Source organism: Natator depressus, chromosome 4, assembly GCF_965152275.1.
Source record: "Natator depressus isolate rNatDep1 chromosome 4, rNatDep2.hap1, whole genome shotgun sequence".
Classification (NCBI taxonomy): Eukaryota; Metazoa; Chordata; order Testudines; family Cheloniidae; genus Natator; species Natator depressus.
In genome coordinates this window covers 138613286-138631697 of record NC_134237.1, presented here as the reverse complement: position 1 = coordinate 138631697, position 18412 = coordinate 138613286, and the positions used below count along the sequence as shown (strand labels likewise).

The window sequence follows — 18412 nt, the reverse complement described above, 5'->3', positions numbered from 1 at the left end:
GAACCCTGCTGTCCAGGCTCTCTTCAGTGGCAATAAGGCAGCTCCCGAGTTAAAAGCGGCCAACGCTAAAGCCAGGAAAGCTGCATGCCTTATGTAGCTGCCCCTGGATCCCGAGGAAGGGTTATGCCTGGTAATAAATAAATGCTTTGTTATCAATTGCAACATCATGGATCATGGCGATAGTGCCTTTCGTTCTGACATGTGCAGGATGGAAATGAATAAGATCAGTTAAAGAGCTGGGCCACGTGTTTGTTTGTTTTAAAAGAAGGTTTTTACTGGAGATTTAAAGTCCAAAGTTCACAGGCGTAGATGCCCAGTAGCCAGGGAAACTGTACAGTCCTGGCTGAGGCTAAGCCAGCAGGCCAGTCGCCGGTGCGTCCAAGGAAGGGAAATGGAGCAGGGCTGCTGGAGGTTTGGCAAAATGCCCATCCCTTGGAATTTACACAATTTGGCAACTTTAGGGAAGGACAGTGGGACAGTGCCAGAGCTTAGAAAGCAAAAGTGGGGTTGGGGGGTGCCGTAATGGGATATCTGTGCTAGTTTTAACCTAGCTAGCATGGGTAACAACAGTAGTGAAGATATGACAGCCGACTAGCAACCTGAGTACGTACCCAGGTCCCCAGCAGCCTTGTACTGCGGCAGCTGGCCCACACTGACATCTGAGCTGCCACGTCTCTACTATGAGTGTTACCTGGGTTCGTTAGATTAAAGCCTACCCGCACTGCAATCTGCATGTGCTATGTAGACGTGATCCTTGGTTCTAATCCAAGCCAGGTCAGTAGAGAGTGACCATGGTACATATCCTTCCCTGGTGTAACTACATGGGTGTTAGTCCGGGGGATATAGCTGTAGCCAGAAGGTGAATTACTCCCTTGCTCAAAATGGGGGTTATGGGAGGGCAGGGCAGTGGAGGGGGGCAGCTTGCCCTTTGCACCCGCCCTCATCCTCTCCCTGCTTTGTGGAGAAGGAGAAGCTTTCAGATGTGGCGGGTTTCACCAGCCTGGCATTGACTGAAGGTCCAAGCGCAGACCGTGATTCGGAGCCAATTTCCCTGCTAGCTTTAGCTGTTTGGACGTCTTATGCCGGGCATTTCTCTCCGGGCTGGCGCGGATGGAACTCCAGGCCAATTTAATCCACACCAGTTGCCACAAATGGCCCCTGGCTCTAAGTGGGAGCTGGCCTTAAAGGCAAGAGAAAAGTTGTTTAAATCTGCCAGCAATTAAATCACTTGGGTTTGTGCAGGAGCGAACGTTGGGGTCAGTTTTCAAAGGCCCAAAGGGGAGTTTGGGGCCCAACTCTCACTAATGGTCAAGAGGAATTGGTTCCTACCTGCGCTCCGTTTCCTCCTCCTTACTGCTGCTGAAACACTGGTGACCCTTGCTTAGGATGCTGACATGGGGCCAGTCCCAGGGGCAAGAACAGCTTTACAGCTCGGACAGCGCCCCAGTTAGTGCAAGGCACAACAGTATGGATGTCTGATGCTGACGGTCCCTCCGCATATGCCTATGGCCTCGGTTCGGCACAAAATGGCACTTCAGACAAGACTTGAACTCCCATTATTCCAGACACTTGGGATGAGCGTGTCTAACAACACAGCCATATAAATGGTGGCTCGCATGTTACATTTCCCCATAGCACTAGTATAAGCCTTCAGCCCACATTGCTGCAGCCTGCATTTTTGGTGCCGAAGGTACCAGGTTCAATCCCCGCTCACAAGCATAGTGTGTGTGTGCAGGGACATTCTTATCATTGCGTTGACAACTCTGGACTCCCCATATTTAGCCATACAAGAGGGGGCAGCAACCTACTTAACATACCATTGGGACAGCTGTAGCTTCTCCGTTGCTGGGCATTTCCCCAGCAGGACTGGGTGTCTGCATAAAAGATCTACTCTGGTTCATGTAGGCCTGGCTTGATGAGTAATTGGACATGAGGGAGGCCTCATTTCTTGGGAGACTGGATGAGGGAAGTAAATGGAGCACCAGGCTGAGAACAAAATGTCTGTACTAGCTATGATCAGGGAGCCACTGACAATGGACAAGATACCAGTGGGTAAGATAAGCCTGGAACATAAGAGGAGGTAAAGAGCAGGTCGTGCATGGAGAGTGCGTGGCCAGACCATGCTGTACAGAGATTGGTTCCTACAAAGTGACCAAGCAACGTGTCATGCAGTGTACAGTAAACACACGGTGATGTGCAAATGGATAGAAAGGAAGAGGTTAGCTGGGTAACTTTGCTGCCCTGTACCCACCCCCTCTGCCTGAGGCTTGGCAGCTCCAGTGTAGTTTGACCGTATACCAATAAAGAGACCGCAGGGATGAGTTCAGAGTTGAGCTGAGTGCTTCGGAACCAAGTGGCTAAGGTCTTGGAGGCTACGCCAGCAATTCAATGACAAGCTCTAGGGCTGCATGCCGGTATCACCGGGTGAAATTCTCTGGCCTGTGTCATGCTGAAAGTCAGACTGGCTGATCGCAATGGTCTCATCTGGGCTCCCCATCTATTGCAGCCATGGTTTCGATGGCTTCCCGCTGACAGGCTTTGTGGCAGGAGTGCCATACTCAAATGTTAAATAGCAATCAGCCAATAACTATGACTGACCAGTTATTTGTCTACGGGCTGCCCAGCAGTGCTCATTGCCCCAGTGTCTGAGCCCCTCACAAATTCTCATGAATTTATCCTTGCAGCACCCCAGTTAGGTGGGGAAGCTCACACTCTAAATAGACAAGGGACTGTTGTTATCCCCACTTTACAGGTGGGAAACTGAGGCACAGGGAAATGAAGGGACTTGCCCAAGGTCCTGCAGTAGGTCAGTGGAAGAGCTGGGAATAGACCCCAGATCTGCTGAGTCCCAGTCTGGTGCCTTATCTGTAGAAGTGATTAATGTGAGGTGTGAGTGTGAAGAAAGGTTTGGAATGAAGAGAGACATTTGTCCAGACGGGGCAGGAGGGAGCTCCAGGCCTAGGGGCCGCATGGCAGGAAGCATAAAGGGGCACAGGGGAAGGATGCAAAGGTGCAGGAGGTTTGGTCAGGGGGAGGGGAAGAGAGCAGGAAGAAATGAGCATGAAGGGGCAATGGGGAAGCCGAGGAGCCCCTTGAAAGTGTGGACCAAGGAATGGGAGGTAGGCACAGTGTGGGCCGTGTTCCGAAGCAGCGAGCACCCAGGCAGTGCTCCTGCTGCCAAAGGAACACATAGAAATATTTCTGATCGTTCAGCTGGGAGTGTGGGCCAGGGGATGCCAGCCCAAGGGGTTACACTCAGGCCCAGGCTCTCCGATTGACATTCCCATTGAGCTAGGGAGGGAGCCAGGCATCACACAACAGTTGTACCAATGTGGGGAGCTCGCTGGAGTCTGGTTGTGGTGTGAAAAGTCAGCCAGGGCAGGATTGCTTCCCACAGGACAGCGGCAGCTCGGACATTAACCCCAGCCTTGCTTCTCTCTGCGCAGTTTGCCCAGTATGCCGAGATTGTCAACTTCACCCTTCCCAATGGCACCAACAGGAGTGGGCAGGTCCTGGAAGTGGTGGGGTCTAAAGCCATCGTGCAGGTGAGTGCCCAGCACGCAGTGTGTCACTATGTTCACGGCATACACACGGGGGGGTAGCTAAAACCAGGAAATCCTCTTGCTGGAAGCTTGCAATGTAACGTGACTTTGGTTCTTCAAACCCAGACCCTTAACACACAAGAGCCAAAACCAGATAGAGACAAAGCAGGCTGCTCCCTAAGGCAGGATTTACCCGCCTTGCTCTAGACTGGCTCTGTGTTGAAAACTTGGATTGCATGCCTCCTTGCAAACAGACCACGAAAATCCCTGAGACTCACTGTGGTAGCTTATCGTTTTAACACAGGTTTCAATACACCACAACTACAACTCACTCGGCCCATTCTGCTGCTGAGCACCTGTATTGTATTCTCTGTGGGTTCCTTTTCCCAGTTCGGTTCCATATGAGTTTCATTCTTTGCAAAGCACATTGTCAGAGTGACTGGATGACTCAGGAAACTGAGAAGGATACCAATTTATCTGTATTATGGTAGCACCTCTAGGCCATAACCTAGATCAGGGCCCCATTGTGCTTGGCGCTGCGCAAACCCATAGTGAAAAACCACCCCTGCTCCAATGAGCTTGTGAGAGTGCAGGGGACTTACCTGGTCACGGTGTGTCTACACAGCCACTTGTCACCCGGGCTCCAGCTCCCGGTGCTCGGAATGCGGGGCTGTTTCATTGCAGTGTAGATATCTGGGCTCAGGCTGGAGCCTGAGCTCTGAGACTATCCCACCTTGCAGGGTCCTAGAGCCCAGGCTCCAGACTGATCCCAGACATCTTTACTTTACAGAAACAGCCCCACGAGCCGGAGTCAACTGGCACGGGCCAGCCCTGGGTTTTCCATTGACGTGTAGACCTACCCTCAGTTCCCCTCTCCTCTTACACACACCCTCGGGGCAGGGCCGTAAGAGCAGCTGCTGCAGAGATTGGATTGCGAGTGTCTTTGGGGAAGTCAGGCTCTGTACCCACGGTGGCACAAGAGTGGCTGAGCCCCCTCCCTCATTCTAGCTCCTGGCCAGACTCTGCACCCCAACCCCCAGCCTGCTCCTTCACCCCCAGCCCTGTGCTCAGTGCACTCCCACCCTCAGCTCAGTGCAGAGAGAGAGGAAGAGAATGGCCTAGAACCAGGGAGAAGGTAGGTACCCACTCTATGTGGGCAGGGCCGGGATCCCAGACCGGCAGCGGGCTGAGTGGCAGCAGGCTGAGCCGCTCAGCCCACTGCCAGTCTGGGGTCCCGGCTGTCGGCCCCACTCAGCCCACTGCCGGTCTGGGGTTCTGGCTGCCGGCCACTTGCCAGCCGGGGTCCCGGCCGCTGGCCCCGCTCAGCCCACTGCCAGTCTGGGGTCCCGGCTGTCGGCCCCGCTCAGCCCACTGCCGGTCTGGGGTTCTGGCTGCCGGCCACTTGCCAGCCAGGGTCCCGGCCGCTGGCCCTGCTCAGCCCACTGCCGGTCTGGGGTTCTGGCTGCCGGCCACTTGCCAGCCGGGGTCCCCGGCCGCAGGCCCCGCTCAGCCCGCTGCCAGCCTAGGTGAATGGAACCCCAGGCTGGCAGTGGGCTGCATGGGCCGGCGGCGTAAGATCAGCATTTTAATTTAATTTTAAATGAAGCGTGCCTGCCCCTCCTCCTTGTTTACTTTACATACGACAATAGTTTAGTTATGTAATATATAGACTTAGAGAGAGAGAGACCCTCTAAAAATGTTAAAATGTATCACTGGCACACGAAACCTTAAATTAAAGTGAATAATTGAGGACTCGGCACACCTCTTCTGAAAGGTTGCCGACCCCTGGACTAGATGATCACGGTGGTCCCGTCTGCCCTTGGAATCGATGTGTCTCTGGCTGTTCGGTGTCTCTGTGAGAAAGGAGTTGGGTGGGGGGGTCTGATTCCAGCTCCTTGTGATGAGGCAGCCTCATCACACTCACAAAACCACCCTTGCAACTGGCTCTCGGCGTACAAGCAGGCCGGCACCAGGGGGACGGGGAGGGTTACAGGACTGTATGCAGCGCAGTAGCAGAGCCTCTAGTTAACACTTCCTGTTATAACACCCCGTTGTCAGCGGCTTATAACTTTGCCAAACTTTAACCGTTTGGGCTGGAATTTTCCCTGCTGAGCCTCTGCCTCCAGCTGAAGTTTTTTTTTCCCCCAGCAAAAATGGTTCAGCTGTTTCTCAGAACAAGACTAAGGAAAAATCCCTTGTTTTGCCCATGTTAATAAAACTCTTAAGCATTTTGTTGAGAATGCTTCATGCTCTGGAGCAGGGACTTGTCTCCTGTGCTCCCAAAGGCCACCCCCCTGCTGGCACCCAGGCAGCAAGGAGAAGAGGACTCAGCCTGCTTGGAGAGGAGTCTTGGGGCAGTGGAGGGAGGGCAGGTTGGACAAAGGGCCAGACAAATGGTGGGTGAGACTGGGACAAAGATCCATGTGAGCAGCATGGAGAAGAGAAGCTGAGGGTTTGAGGGAACTGGGACAAGAGGCCAAGGGGGTGGGCGTGGGGGACTGGGTTGATTGGGACAAAGAGCTGGGGTGTGCTGCTGGGCCATGGAACCAGTGAGGGTGGGGATGTGGAGCCAAGGGGGCCAGGGAGCTGGGGGATATTGGGACAGGAATGAGGACTTGAGATGGGGGTGGAAGGGTCAGGAGTATGAGGAGTCAGGCCAGGCAGGGCAGGGGCTGTGTAACCACTAGAGTAGATGCTCCCCTCGGACCCTAGACTAGAACCCAGGATTCCTGAGTCTCAGTATCCCTCTGCTGCCAGCCACTGGCAAAGTGTGTATCTCTTCCCCATCTAGTGGTTGGCTCATGTGGGGGATGACAACCTACTAGTGCTGTCAGTTGCTCTGGGGCAGAGGCCTGTGCTATGGAACTAACGGTTTGCACCCTTCCGGTGACCCTTGTGGGTACCCGCCTGGTTCCACAAGCTGGCACTCCTGTTTTCTCAGTTTGTTTGTTTTTTTTCAAAAATCCAGGAAATACACAAGAAAAACTACGTTAAAACGCAGCATTAAGGTGGCGAAGTCAAGCACTGAAAAGTTAGGAAATGCCGGAATTAGAGTTGCCTCCTGCAACCTGACTTTGCCGCCGTTGTGTGCATGGCCTAGGCTACAGCCTTTAATTCCATGGGCACAGCTGGTTTGTTCCCCAGTTCCCGCTGCGTCAGCTCATTGCCCCCTAAAATGCGCCTTTGGCCCTGGCCCTGCTGGAGCTTTTCCCTCTCCAGTGACCCCTGCTGGAGGTCCCTGGAAATGCCATTCTCAGGTCCCATGCCCCCCACCCCTCCGCCCAGACAGCAAACTCTGTGCATTGACAATCACCAGTTTACCCCTCACCCTCGCAACAACTGGCGCAAAAAGTCTCGCCCTGTGGCCCTGATCCTGCACCGGGATCCATGTGGGTGATTTCTGTGTGTCTCCATGGGGGCACCAAGGTCTGTCCAAAATAAAAGTCACAGTTTTCTCTGAAAGCATCCTGACCTTTTGTAATCTAACTCCCTGTCCTTTCCAATCAGCCCGCTTCCCTCCCGGCTTGTCCCTCTCGAATCATTAACGCCTTGAGCTCAGCCTAATGAAACAAGGTAGCTACCCAGTTGACCTGCCTGGGACCTCTGCCGGCGAGCTGCGAAACTTCACTCCTCCAATGCCGCAGAGACCTTTGCAGTGCCCTTCTAATCCTATTAGGGAGTCAGCCTCCAAAAACCTGAGTCTTTTGCAGAAGCGGCTTAGGAAGGGCCTGACCCACACACATGCACTGGGGTAGGGCAGCCTTTTCCTTTCTTCCCTGCTGCCGCAGCTGCAGATGTATGAATGAGCCTGCTTGAATGTGCCACATTCTTTCACAGTCCAGTCCTTTCCAAGGGGCCACACGGCTCTAATTAAAGCAGCGGTCGGGAGGTTAATTAATACAAATGGTGGCAAATATTATACCAATCAAAGTGCCTTTGGATTCCCTTCTCTGTTAGAGCATGCTGCTCTGGTAGGATCTCGTTAGCGAGCTGGGAGAAAACACAGCCCTTCAACCACCCGACTGTTACCTCCACTGCTTTAATGAGACTGTTTTATGCTTTCTTTATTCCAGCCTCTCCCTGGTTCATTTTGGAATTGCTGGGATCTTTAGATCTGCCTTCTTTAAGCAAATCTATATTTTAAAGCAATTTTAAAAGAACTATTCTCATATGGCAGGAGTTCGAATGGAAAATTGCAGTGATCTCTTAGCTAAAGAAATTGCATGTAAATACCAGTGTATAATGTTTATATAATATATGTGCGTGATACATAAATATGGCCCTGATCCTGAAGTTGGCTCTGCTCAAGTGAACCCCTTCACCCATGGTGAGTTCGTTGCAGAATCTGGGCCTGTGTGTGTCTCATATACGCTACTGAACTTCCCAGCAGGATAGCTGGTCTGATGATAACTCTTGAGACGCAGGAAATACAGCTCGTTACATGCGAGCAACACATGTGCCATTTTCTCCCCTAGCAGGTGGTCGACTTCTTAGCTGATGTTTCTTCATTTGTTCACATGGCAAAGGTCTGTAGTGCAGCGCTGAGGATTCAAAGTTCACTGGTGACCGGGGCACTGAGTATTTAATGCAGAGAGGAGTAGGATATTCTGACGCCAACTTCCATTTCCTGTGTCTCAAATCACGACAGGGGCTGGCTTCCTGTCGGATTGCTAGGGGCTCGGTTTGTGTTGTACTGAAGACACAGCTCGGGTTGGGGAGCTGTGGTTTGCACTCATGCAGTGCTGAGAGTAAGCCTGGCTCTTCACACACAGACGCAACCAGCAGATCCCTGGCTGAGGACTTTCATAGCTTGCAAGGGCTTGAGCCCCCCAGAGTCAAACCTGAAAAGTGGCTCCAGTTCAGCCTTGGCTCAAGAGCGCCACCCATTGAGACACACACTCCACTGCCTGCAGCACCTGGATTTTTGCCTCAGGGTCTCTCATCCAAGTGCTGATCTGGTCCTACACTGCTTAGCTTGGGAGAGAGAAGAATTATAGCAGCAGCTAGAAAGCAAAGGACCCCGGGTGCTTCGTGGCTAGCACAGAGCTGTGCGCCCAGAGGAGAACAAGCAGAGCGCTACCCTGTCCTTTGGTGAAGGAAGGGTTGCTGAGCAGGGATGTACAGGTGACCTGCTTTTGAGTCTACATAGGGACATCTAGGGGGCAGGTCCCGAGCTGGTGTAAATCAGACCAGCGCCACTGGTATCAGCTACACCAGTAGCTACGGATCAGGCTCCTTCTGGAACAGTGACCCACTGGTCAGTGTGTGTGACCTGTCCCCCTCTGCACTTGATCCACGGAGGAGATGAATCTGTCACAGGATTGCAGCTGGAGAGGTGGGTTCTTTCGCCCATGTCATAGAGATTTGTGTATTTAGTTCTAGAGGGCCCCACATCAATCCCTCGTGCTGGCCGAGATCACCAGCCACTACTTAAAATCGACCCTAGTACTGATTATGTATCAGCATTACAGAGTCATCTCTGTTCAACAGCCCCATCGTTCTCCAGGCCAGCCGTGTCTGTGAGTGTACAGAAAAGGGACAGAAATCTCACTGGGGTGGTCCGGCAGCCCGGAGGTTTTACACCGTAAGACATGAGGGAGATGGTAGGTTTAAATGGAGGCGTAGCCATGCCGATGGGTGGCATCTAGTGCTCTCCAGCCAGGCGAGCTCCAGTTCCCCAGATCCATGCGCTGCTGCATTGAGGCCATACACTGGCAATTGTACAGGCTCCACATCTACGCCAGGCGAGAGAGCTGGCATGCTGAGACATATCCACAGCACCTAGTTACATTATGGAGTAAGGGTTTGAGCCCAAGCCCGTTGAAGTAAATGGGAAAACTCCTGTGGACGGGCTTTCAATCAGGTCCTAAAAGCGGAGAGTTTTCTTAATACCAAAGTTTCTTTCCTTCCTTCCTTCCCAGGCTCCCTCGCCCTCTCTGTCTAGTGCATCTTTTTAAACAGTGCAGATCACATAACATTATCTTCTAGATTCCCTTCCCCTCAGTTCATTTGAACCCGCCTGGCCCTCTCCAGCCATTTGCCGTTAATCCCCACTAATTGCCACTAATTCGGTTCCTGTCCCCGGGTCTGTGCAGGTGTTTGAAGGAACATCTGGGATTGACGCCAAGAAGACATCCTGCGAGTTTACCGGGGACATCCTCCGGACACCTGTTTCTGAGGACATGCTAGGTAGGTCCATAAGAGCAAGCTGAGAACGAATTCATCTCAATCCACAGATCTCAGTGGCAAAAATAAACAGCAATGAGTTACTGCGCCAGCAACAAGGGGCTGCCAGAGCCTGTAGCCTGCTGCTGATTTTACATTTGCAACGTTTGATTTGTCTGCACAGAGAGTCACTTTCCTTTGGTCAATATTTATCATTGTTTCACCTGCCCTGAGATAGGGGCTGCAGATAGGGGGACCAGACATCCCAATACCTTCGGGACCATCCCAATATTAGGGGCTTTGTCTTATATATGCAACTATGCTCCCGTCCCGAAAAAAGTGTCCCGATTTTTCACACTTGCTCTCTGGTCACCCTAGTAGCAGGCGCTTTGGGAAATGGATTGAAAGGCTGGTCCAATTCCCCTGGAGCTGTTGGAAATGCCTCCTGGCCTCCGCTGAACAGCTGCTGGGTGACTTTTGATATGGGAACCCCTAAGTGAGTCTGAAAAGGGAAATTCCAAAGGCTCCTGAAGAGGCCAGTGTGTGCCCTACAGGACCGGCCCCACGAGCAGAGGGTAAAAGCAGTAATGGAATCGGAGAAGGGAGGGGGAGGAGACGTGGGGAAGGTCACACCGTCCATAGAGGCTGCTGGGGGAAAGTGGAAGGCAACAAAACCCAAGAATGAATTAATACTGCCAACAGGCTTCTGCCGATGGCACATGTAGGCCCAAGGTGACGAGCTGGGATCTGATCTCACATTCAGGGGGTGTCTGGTGCATTAGAGAGAGAGGGACCAGCTAAAAAATCCCTATTCAAATTCAGAGTCTGAACCACCAAAGTTTGGGGATGTTTGGATCCTGGGGTTTGGTTCAGCCCAGCTGCAGAGTGCAATCTGATACTCCCCAGGGTTGGAATTGGGGCTTTGCTTCCGGCTGGTCTCGAACGAATAGATCAGGAACACTAGACAAAACTCAGCCCCGCTAGTAGGCGAAGGGAGGGATTGAAATCAGCAATAATAATAATGGCAAAGCAGGAAGACAAGGCAGTAAAATTGTTTAACGACTGCAAAGGGCAGGAGGGTTTAATGGTGGTAGGCTGCAGGGTCTCTTGTTTCCAGGTCACCAGTTCAAATCTGGTCTAGGTTTGGAGGTGAGTTAAAGGTGGTACCCATCTGATGATTGGCCTGTCTCTTATATCAAATGAGTTTGTTGGTTCTCAGTCTAGTTTCTACTGGATGATAGGTGGCTGCATCTTAAAAATATATAAAATAGCACCATCCTTGTTGGAAATAATTGGCCCCTTTCTCTCAGAGGAGTGACCAAGGATGCTATAAGTATAGAACCTGAACTCCTTTCCTGTGAATGAACCAGCAGCAGTGAATCTAGGTGAGATCCAGGCCCCATTGTGCAAGGCGCTGTATATAAATATAGTAAGAGACCGCTTCTGCCCCAAAGACCTCGTAATAGAAATAAAGGTAGGGAGACAGAGGTACAGGAAGGGGAATTTGCCCAAGGCTACCTGATTCAACAGTGTGACCTGAGTCAACAGTGTGCCCTTGTTGCCAAGAAGGTCAATGGCATTTTGGGATGTATAAGTAGGGGCATAGCCAGCAGATCGAGGGATGTGATCGTTCCCCTCTATTCGACACTGGTGAGGCCTCATCTGGAGTACTGTGTCCAGTTTTGGGCCCCACACTACAAGAAGGATGTGGATAAATTGGAGAGAGTCCAGCGAAGGGCAACAAAAATGATTAGGGGTCTAGAGCACATGACTTATGAAGAGAGGCTGAGGGAGCTGGGATTGTTTAGTCTGCAGAAGAGAAGAATGAGGGGGGATTTGATAGCTGCTTTCAACTACCTGAAAGGGGGTTCCAAAGAGGATGGCTCTAGACTGTTCTCAATGGTAGCAGATGACAGAACGAGGAGTAATGGTCTCAAGTTGCAATGGGGGAGGTTTAGATTGGATATTAGGAAAAACTTTTTCACTAAGAGGGTGGTGAAACACTGGAATGCGTTACCTAGGGAGGTGGTAGAATCTCCTTCCTTAGAGGTTTTTAAGGTCAGGCTTGACAAAGCCCTGGCTGGGATGATTTAACTGGGAATTGGTCCTGCTTCGAGCAGGGGGTTGGACTAGATGACCTTCTGGGGTCCCTTCCAACCCTGATATTCTATGATTCTATGATTCTATGATTCCCACTGCAGTTCTCTATCCCGTCGGCCACAGGCCTCTTTGGAGACATCTACACTGCAGCTGGGAGAGGTGATTCCCACCTCCCACCCAGCTTGAGCTAGCCTACTAACATAGAAGTGTGGCCACAGAGCCTCGAGCTAGCTGCCTGCATACCTAGGAGCTCGGAAGGGGTGTCCCTGAGCCGCTGTCTGTGCTGGGGAGGCCTTGCTGCGTGTACGTCTGCCCGAGTTGCAGTTTACACCTCCAGCTCCAGTGTAGACGGGGCCTTTTTTAGGGTAGGACAGGGTCCGTGGGGGGGAAGCGTACGTTGCTGTACGCAGTCTGTGGCTAACCCGAGAACTTCTGCCAGTGCGGCACCTTTCACTGGCATGAAGCTGGCTACACAAGAGAGGAGCCCGAGCAATGACAGTCCAGCGAATCTAACTTTGATCCTTAGTAACGGAATAAAATAAACGTGAAGAGGAAAACAATACTGTAACTGCCTGGAGGCTAACGATGGAGGCGTGAGCAGTGAGAACAGCCCTGGGGAGTTGTAAAGAATGGATCTGGGCAGACCCAATCCCAGGGACAAAATCAGTGGGGGTCGGGAACTCAGTAGATGTGATGTGCCATTGTCTGGACATCAGTAAAGTATTTGCTAGAGTGTCTCATGCAATCTTACTCTCCTGTCGACTTGCAATAGGAAAACTGGCCACTGACCTGTATTCAAAGGGCAATGGTCAAGGGCAAAGCAGCACGCAGGGGGCAGGTGTCAGTGCAGCAACTTGGGGTAACGTGATCACTGGACAGTGGATGGTTCCTTAAGGGATCTGTTCTCATCTCGCTGGAAAACTTTAGGAGACCTTCTGTCTCCCCTCTCCCTGCCCGCTGGGGCAGCGCTGGGATATGTGCCACATTCCAGGATGTGTCTGCTACCCAGAGACACAGAAGGGAGGTCATGTTTTCATACTAGCTGGGAGTTTGGGCTCTGGTTTGGTTTGGTTTGGTTTTGGTGAGGTGGGAAGAAGGGGAAAAGAGTGAGACGCTAAAGAGTTAATCGTGCCCAGCCCAGGTGCAGAGCTTTGGTGCACAGAAGGTCCTGGATAGGTGGGGAAACCTGACCCTGCTTTCCTGTGACACTGGAATGTGCAGCTAAGCGTCTCCTTAGCATGGTGGGGATCCGACACCCCCATTCTCCACCCCTGACTTGTCCCTTGTGAAGATGTGAACAGGAGTGCAGGAGGCTTCCTGCTGCTCCTTGCAGCAGGCTACACCCACTGCTTAACCTAATTGATGCCCACACCTGGCCCCTGCTGCACATCACTTAGGGACTCGCAGGATCAAGAGCTGACACCAAAGTCATCCAAGCCCAGTGTGCAGTGGCCACCCCAGGCCAGCGCCTTCCTAGCCTGATGGGCAAAGCCTTCCCCTGGAGGTGCACTGAGGCCTGCTGTGAGTGTTCATGGCTAGGCCACCAGCCGACACCAACGTATTGGGGATACCTTCAGCAGTCCACTGGCTCAAATGGCATGACGCAGGCCAGAACCATGCACACTGGGGCTGCCCCATAGGAAGCCAGGCAAGGCAAGCAGGGAGGGATAGCTCAGTGGTTTGAGCATTGGCCTGCTAAATCCAGGGTCGTGAGTTCAATCCTTGAGGGGGCCATTTAGGGATCTAGGACAAAAATTGGGGATTGGTCTTGCTTTGAGCAGGGGGTTAGACTAGATGATCTCCTGAGGTTCCTTCCAACCCTGATATTCTATGAAGGTGCACAGTGAGAACTGGGCTGTTTGCATGGGTCCAAAAATTACTTTTATCTCCCCACAATGTGATTTTTTTTTTTGGCCAATTATTCTGCTCTTAGGGGTTCCGGCTGGGAGCTAAATTCCCACAGTGCCATGAGGAAAGGCTGTTTTTGCCTTCTTTAGGGTCCCATCCATAGAATATAGAGATGGGGTGGGGGGAGCTATTAAGTCACTCCAACTCCTTTTACAGGTGTGTTCCCTTCCGTTCGTTTTCTAGCACTTGATGGGCCATGCTTCCAGGCTGGGGGACTCTATCCCGGCCAGCAGTGACTCTGAAATAGACTTGGGGATCATGCTAGCTAATCAACTGAACATGAGCACCCAGTGCCAAAAGAGCTAATGCAAACCTTGGATACCTAAACAGGATTATTGAGTGGGAGTGGGGAGGTTATTTCACCTCTGTATTTGGCACTGGTGCGACCGCTGATGGAATCCTGTGTCAAGTTCTGGTGCCCACAATTCAAGAACAATGTTGATATATTGGGGAGGGCTCAGAGAAGAGCCACGAGAATGATTAGAGGATTAGAAAACCCGCTTTATAGCGATAGATTCAAGGAGCTCAATCTATTTAGTTTAACAAAGAGAAGGTGAAGGGGTGACTTGGTCCCAGTCCGTAAGTACCTACAGGGGGAACAGAATTCGCAAATGGGCTCTTCAGTCTAGCAGCGGAAGGTCTAACATGATCCAATGGCTGGAAATTGAAGCTACACAAATTCAGAATGGAAAAAAGGTGCAGAGATTTAACATTGAGGTTAATTAATCACTGGATCAACTTCCCAAGGGTCGTGGTGGATTCTCCATCACTGTCAATTTTTAAATCCAGGTGGGATTTTTTTTCTAAATGCTCTGCTCTGGTTCAAACAGGAATTAGAATCATAGAATCATAGAATATCAGGGTTGGAAGGGACCTCAGGAGGTCATCTAGTCCAACCCCCTGCTCAAAGCAGGACCAATCCCCAATTAAATCATCCCAGCCAGGGCTTTGTCAAGCCTGACCTTAAAAACTTCTAAGGAAGGAGATTCTACCACCTCCTTAGGTAACGCATTCCAGTGTATCACCACCCTCTTAGTGAAAAAGTTTTTCCTAATATCCAACCTAAACCTCCCCCACTGCAACTTGAGACCATTACTCCTCGTCCTGTCCTCTTCTACCACTGAGAATAGTCTAGAACCATCCTCTCTGGAACCACCTCTCAGGTAGTTGAAAGCAGCTATCAAATCCCCCCTCATTCTTCTCTTCTGCAGACTAAACAATCCCAGTTCCCTCAGCCTCTCCTCATAACTCATGTGTTCCAGACCCCTAATCATTTTTGTTGCCCTTCGCTGGACTCTCTCCAATTTATCCACATCCTTCTTGTAGTGTGGGGCCCAAAACTGGACACAGTACTCCAGATGAGGCCTCACCAATGTCGAATAGAGGGGAACGATCACGTCCCTCGATCTGCTCGCTATGCCCCTACTTATACATCCCAAAATGCCATTGGCCTTCTTGGCAACAAGGGCACACTGCTGACTCATATCCAGCTTCTCGTCCACTGTCACCCCTAGGTCCTTTTCTGCAGAACTGCTGCCTAGCCATTCGGTCCCTGGTCTGTAGCTGTGCATTGGGTTCTTCCGTCCTAAGTGCAGGACCCTGCACTTATCCTTATTGAACCTCATCAGATTTCTTTTGGCCCAATCCTCCAATTTGTCTAGGTCCCTCTGTATCCTATCTCTGCCCTCCAGCGTATCTACCACTCCTCCCAGTTTAGTATCATCCGCAAATTTGCTGAGAGTGCAATCCACACCATCCTCCAGATCATTTATGAAGATATGGAACAAATTAGTTCTCGGGCCTGTGCTCTGCAGGAGGTCAGACTAAAACAGTGATGCCTTCGGGCCTTAGAATCTGTGCAATTGCAGATGGGCATTCTGGGCAGATTAGGCCTTGTGGTTACTATGCAGGTTTCATGACTGTACCTAGAGTTAGTCCAGGCCCCCCTTGGCCTTGTGGTTAATACACTGGGCTGGGACTCAGGAGCTGTGAATTCAACTTCCCGGTTTGTCACAGACTAGCTGGGTGACCTCTGGTAAAATTTTTCTATGCCTCAGCCCCCCATCTGTAAACTGGGCATAATAATCCTCTCTTTTCTTGTCTAGATGTCAACTTTTCAGAGCAGAGACTGTCTCATAGCACGTGTATGGACCAGAGGTGCTGGAACAATTTGTATAGCGGGGGGTGCCGAGAGCCACTGAACCAATCTGTAAATGCTGTATATAATGGAAACCACTTCAAGCCAGGGGGTGTGGCAGCACCCCTAGTTCCAGCACCTATGTTATGGACAGAGTGGCGGATTAACACACGGGGCCCGTGCCTGGGGTCCCAGCCAATTTGGGGTTCCTCGCAGGAGCGTTGGAACCTGTGTAGAAGTGGCGGGGCGACTGGTGCCAGAACTGCGGCCCCACCCCCTGCTCCACCTCCTCCCTTGGGGCCCTGCCCCTGCTCCTCCTCTTCCCCCATGGCCCCGCCCCCACTCCTCCTTTGCCCCTCGAGGCCCTGCCCCCGGACCAGGCTGGAAGCCAGAGCCAGGCGGGGTGCCCAAGCGCAGCCCCCGCCCCGTGGGGTGCGCCGCCCATGGCAGGTGGAAGGTCCAGGGCTTCCCACAGCAGCCCAGGCTCCCTGGGTGGCTCTTCCCAGGGCTCAGCTCCAGCTTCTAGCCTGGCCAGGGGTGGGACCTCAGGGGGAAGAGGTAGGGCTGTCAGGCATCCGCCCAGTCAAAAAGGGACCCTGGCAGCTCCGGCTGGTGGTGCAGTGCAGGCCCGAGGCTAAGGCAGGCTCCCTGCCTGCCCTAGCTCTACACGGCTCCCGGAAGTGGCTGCCAGGTACTTGTGGCCCCTAGGTACATGGGCAGCTAGGGAGGCTCCGTGCACTGCCCCCACCCTGAGGCCTGGCTCCGCAGTTTCCATTGGCCGGGAACTGTGACCAATGGGAGTTGCTGGGGCGGTGCCTGTGGGCACGAGGGCAGTGCACAGAGCCTCCCTGGCCGCCTATGTGTCTAGGGGCTGCAGGGACCTGGCGGCCACTTCCAGGAACCGCGGTAAGCGCCACTGGGACCCCGAACCCCAAACCCCTTGCCCAGCCCGGAGTCCTCTCCCGCACGCCAAACCCTCATCCCCTGCCCCACCTCAGAGTCCGCACCCCCTCTCCTGTACCCCAACCCTCTGCCCCAGCCCGGAGCCCCCTCCCACACCCAAACCCCTCATCCCCAGCCCCACCCCAGAGCTCGCACCCCCAGCCAGAGCCCTCACCCCCTCCCACACCCCAACTCCCTGCCCCAGCCCAGTGAAAGTGAGTGAGGGTGGGGGAGAGCAAGAGACAGAGGGAGGGGGGATGGAGCGAGCGGGGGCGGGGACTCAGAGAAGGGGCGGGGCAGGGGTGTTCTATTTTGTGCAATTAGAAAGTTGGCAACCCTAGGAAAAGAAGGAGCAGGGGACAGGTCTCCGTGGTGAGGGGAGTGTGATTGGCCCAAATGTTGTTTGTGCCCAGGACCCCAATAAATCTTAATCTGCCTCTGTATGTACAGTGCCTAGCACAGTGGGCCCCCGAGCTCCATTTAGTGCCTCTCGGTGTTAACTGCAGCATTACTACTGATGACTGGCCATGGTTTTCTTTCATTTGAAACAGTTGCATTAATTCTGTTCCATAAACACCAGCCCGTATCGCCTGAGCTACAAGGGTTTTCATAGAATCCTAGAATCGTAGGCCTGGAAGGACCCTTGAGAGGCCATCGAGTCCCATCCCCTGCACTCACAGCAGGAGTAAGGATTAGCTCGACCATTTTCAAAGAGAGAGGGGTTCCTTTAAAAAATGCAAACCTTCCCCTGCCGTGTGATAGACCCAGGTGCAGCAGCCTTGGGCTAAGACCTGAAAATCAGGACCTGAAAGTGATCAGACAGAGAAAGTGAAAGTGGGTTTCATTGTTCACCGGAAGTGAAGGATAAAAAGCAGCCAAGCAGCTTCCTTGCTGAAAGGTGAATGTGATTTGTCCAAACATCTTTCTGGGTTGATGACTCGGGTTGTTATTAGTAACACAGGAAAGTGTCTTTTACTGCTGCGTATTGGCCTCCATTTTCAAAAGTGACTTCAACTTTTGGGTGCCCAGGTTGAGACACCTTAAAGGACCCTGATTTCCTTGAGACACCTTAAAGGACCCTGATTTCCAGAGGATGGGCGCGTGGCCCTTTCTGCTAATCAGGCCTCTTTGAGGTGCATGGAGCTGGGAATCAGAACCCTTAGCCCCTTTTGAAAATGTAGGCCACTATTTTTATCCTGATGGTGTCCCTGTGAGTGCTGCAAAGAGTGTGTGAAGTATGTCCAGGCAGTGTACCTCTCCAGGCGGTCCACAGGGACCCGGTTCAGCCCTAATCTGCTCTGCTGGGACGTACTGATCAGGGGAATTGTACGTAAATCCAAGGTCATTACAGGGCTGCTCTGAAGCTCAGAGCCAGCCCATTTGGGGCCCTCGGGTCTGGATTCTCTGGACAGGCTGAGCTGGATTAGGCACATGTCAGGGTTGGGGGGGTATTAAGCAATGTGAGTGGCTCCGTGATCCTACAGTGAGTGAGTGCCAAACCCAGCCCCTGGCTGTGAGGCTGCTCTAGCTTATATCAGCTGCCAGTGGCCCCCTTCCAATAGACAATCTGATGAAGAGATATCCTAGACATGCCCCCTGTGTCCAAGCCACTCCCCCA

The 18412-nt window shown here is 52.3% G+C and overlaps 1 protein-coding gene across 1 annotated transcript in view; it reads left to right on the top strand.

Annotated features, from left to right (window-relative positions):
- ATP6V1B1 (ATPase H+ transporting V1 subunit B1) overlaps positions 1-18412 on the top strand; it is an 83732-nt gene that overhangs the window by 44442 nt on the left and 20878 nt on the right. The window contains exons 3-4 of the mRNA XM_074950193.1: positions 3447-3545; positions 9638-9731. Coding sequence (XP_074806294.1) covers positions 3447-3545; positions 9638-9731 — 193 coding nt within the window. The remainder of the gene's footprint in view (positions 1-3446; positions 3546-9637; positions 9732-18412) is intronic.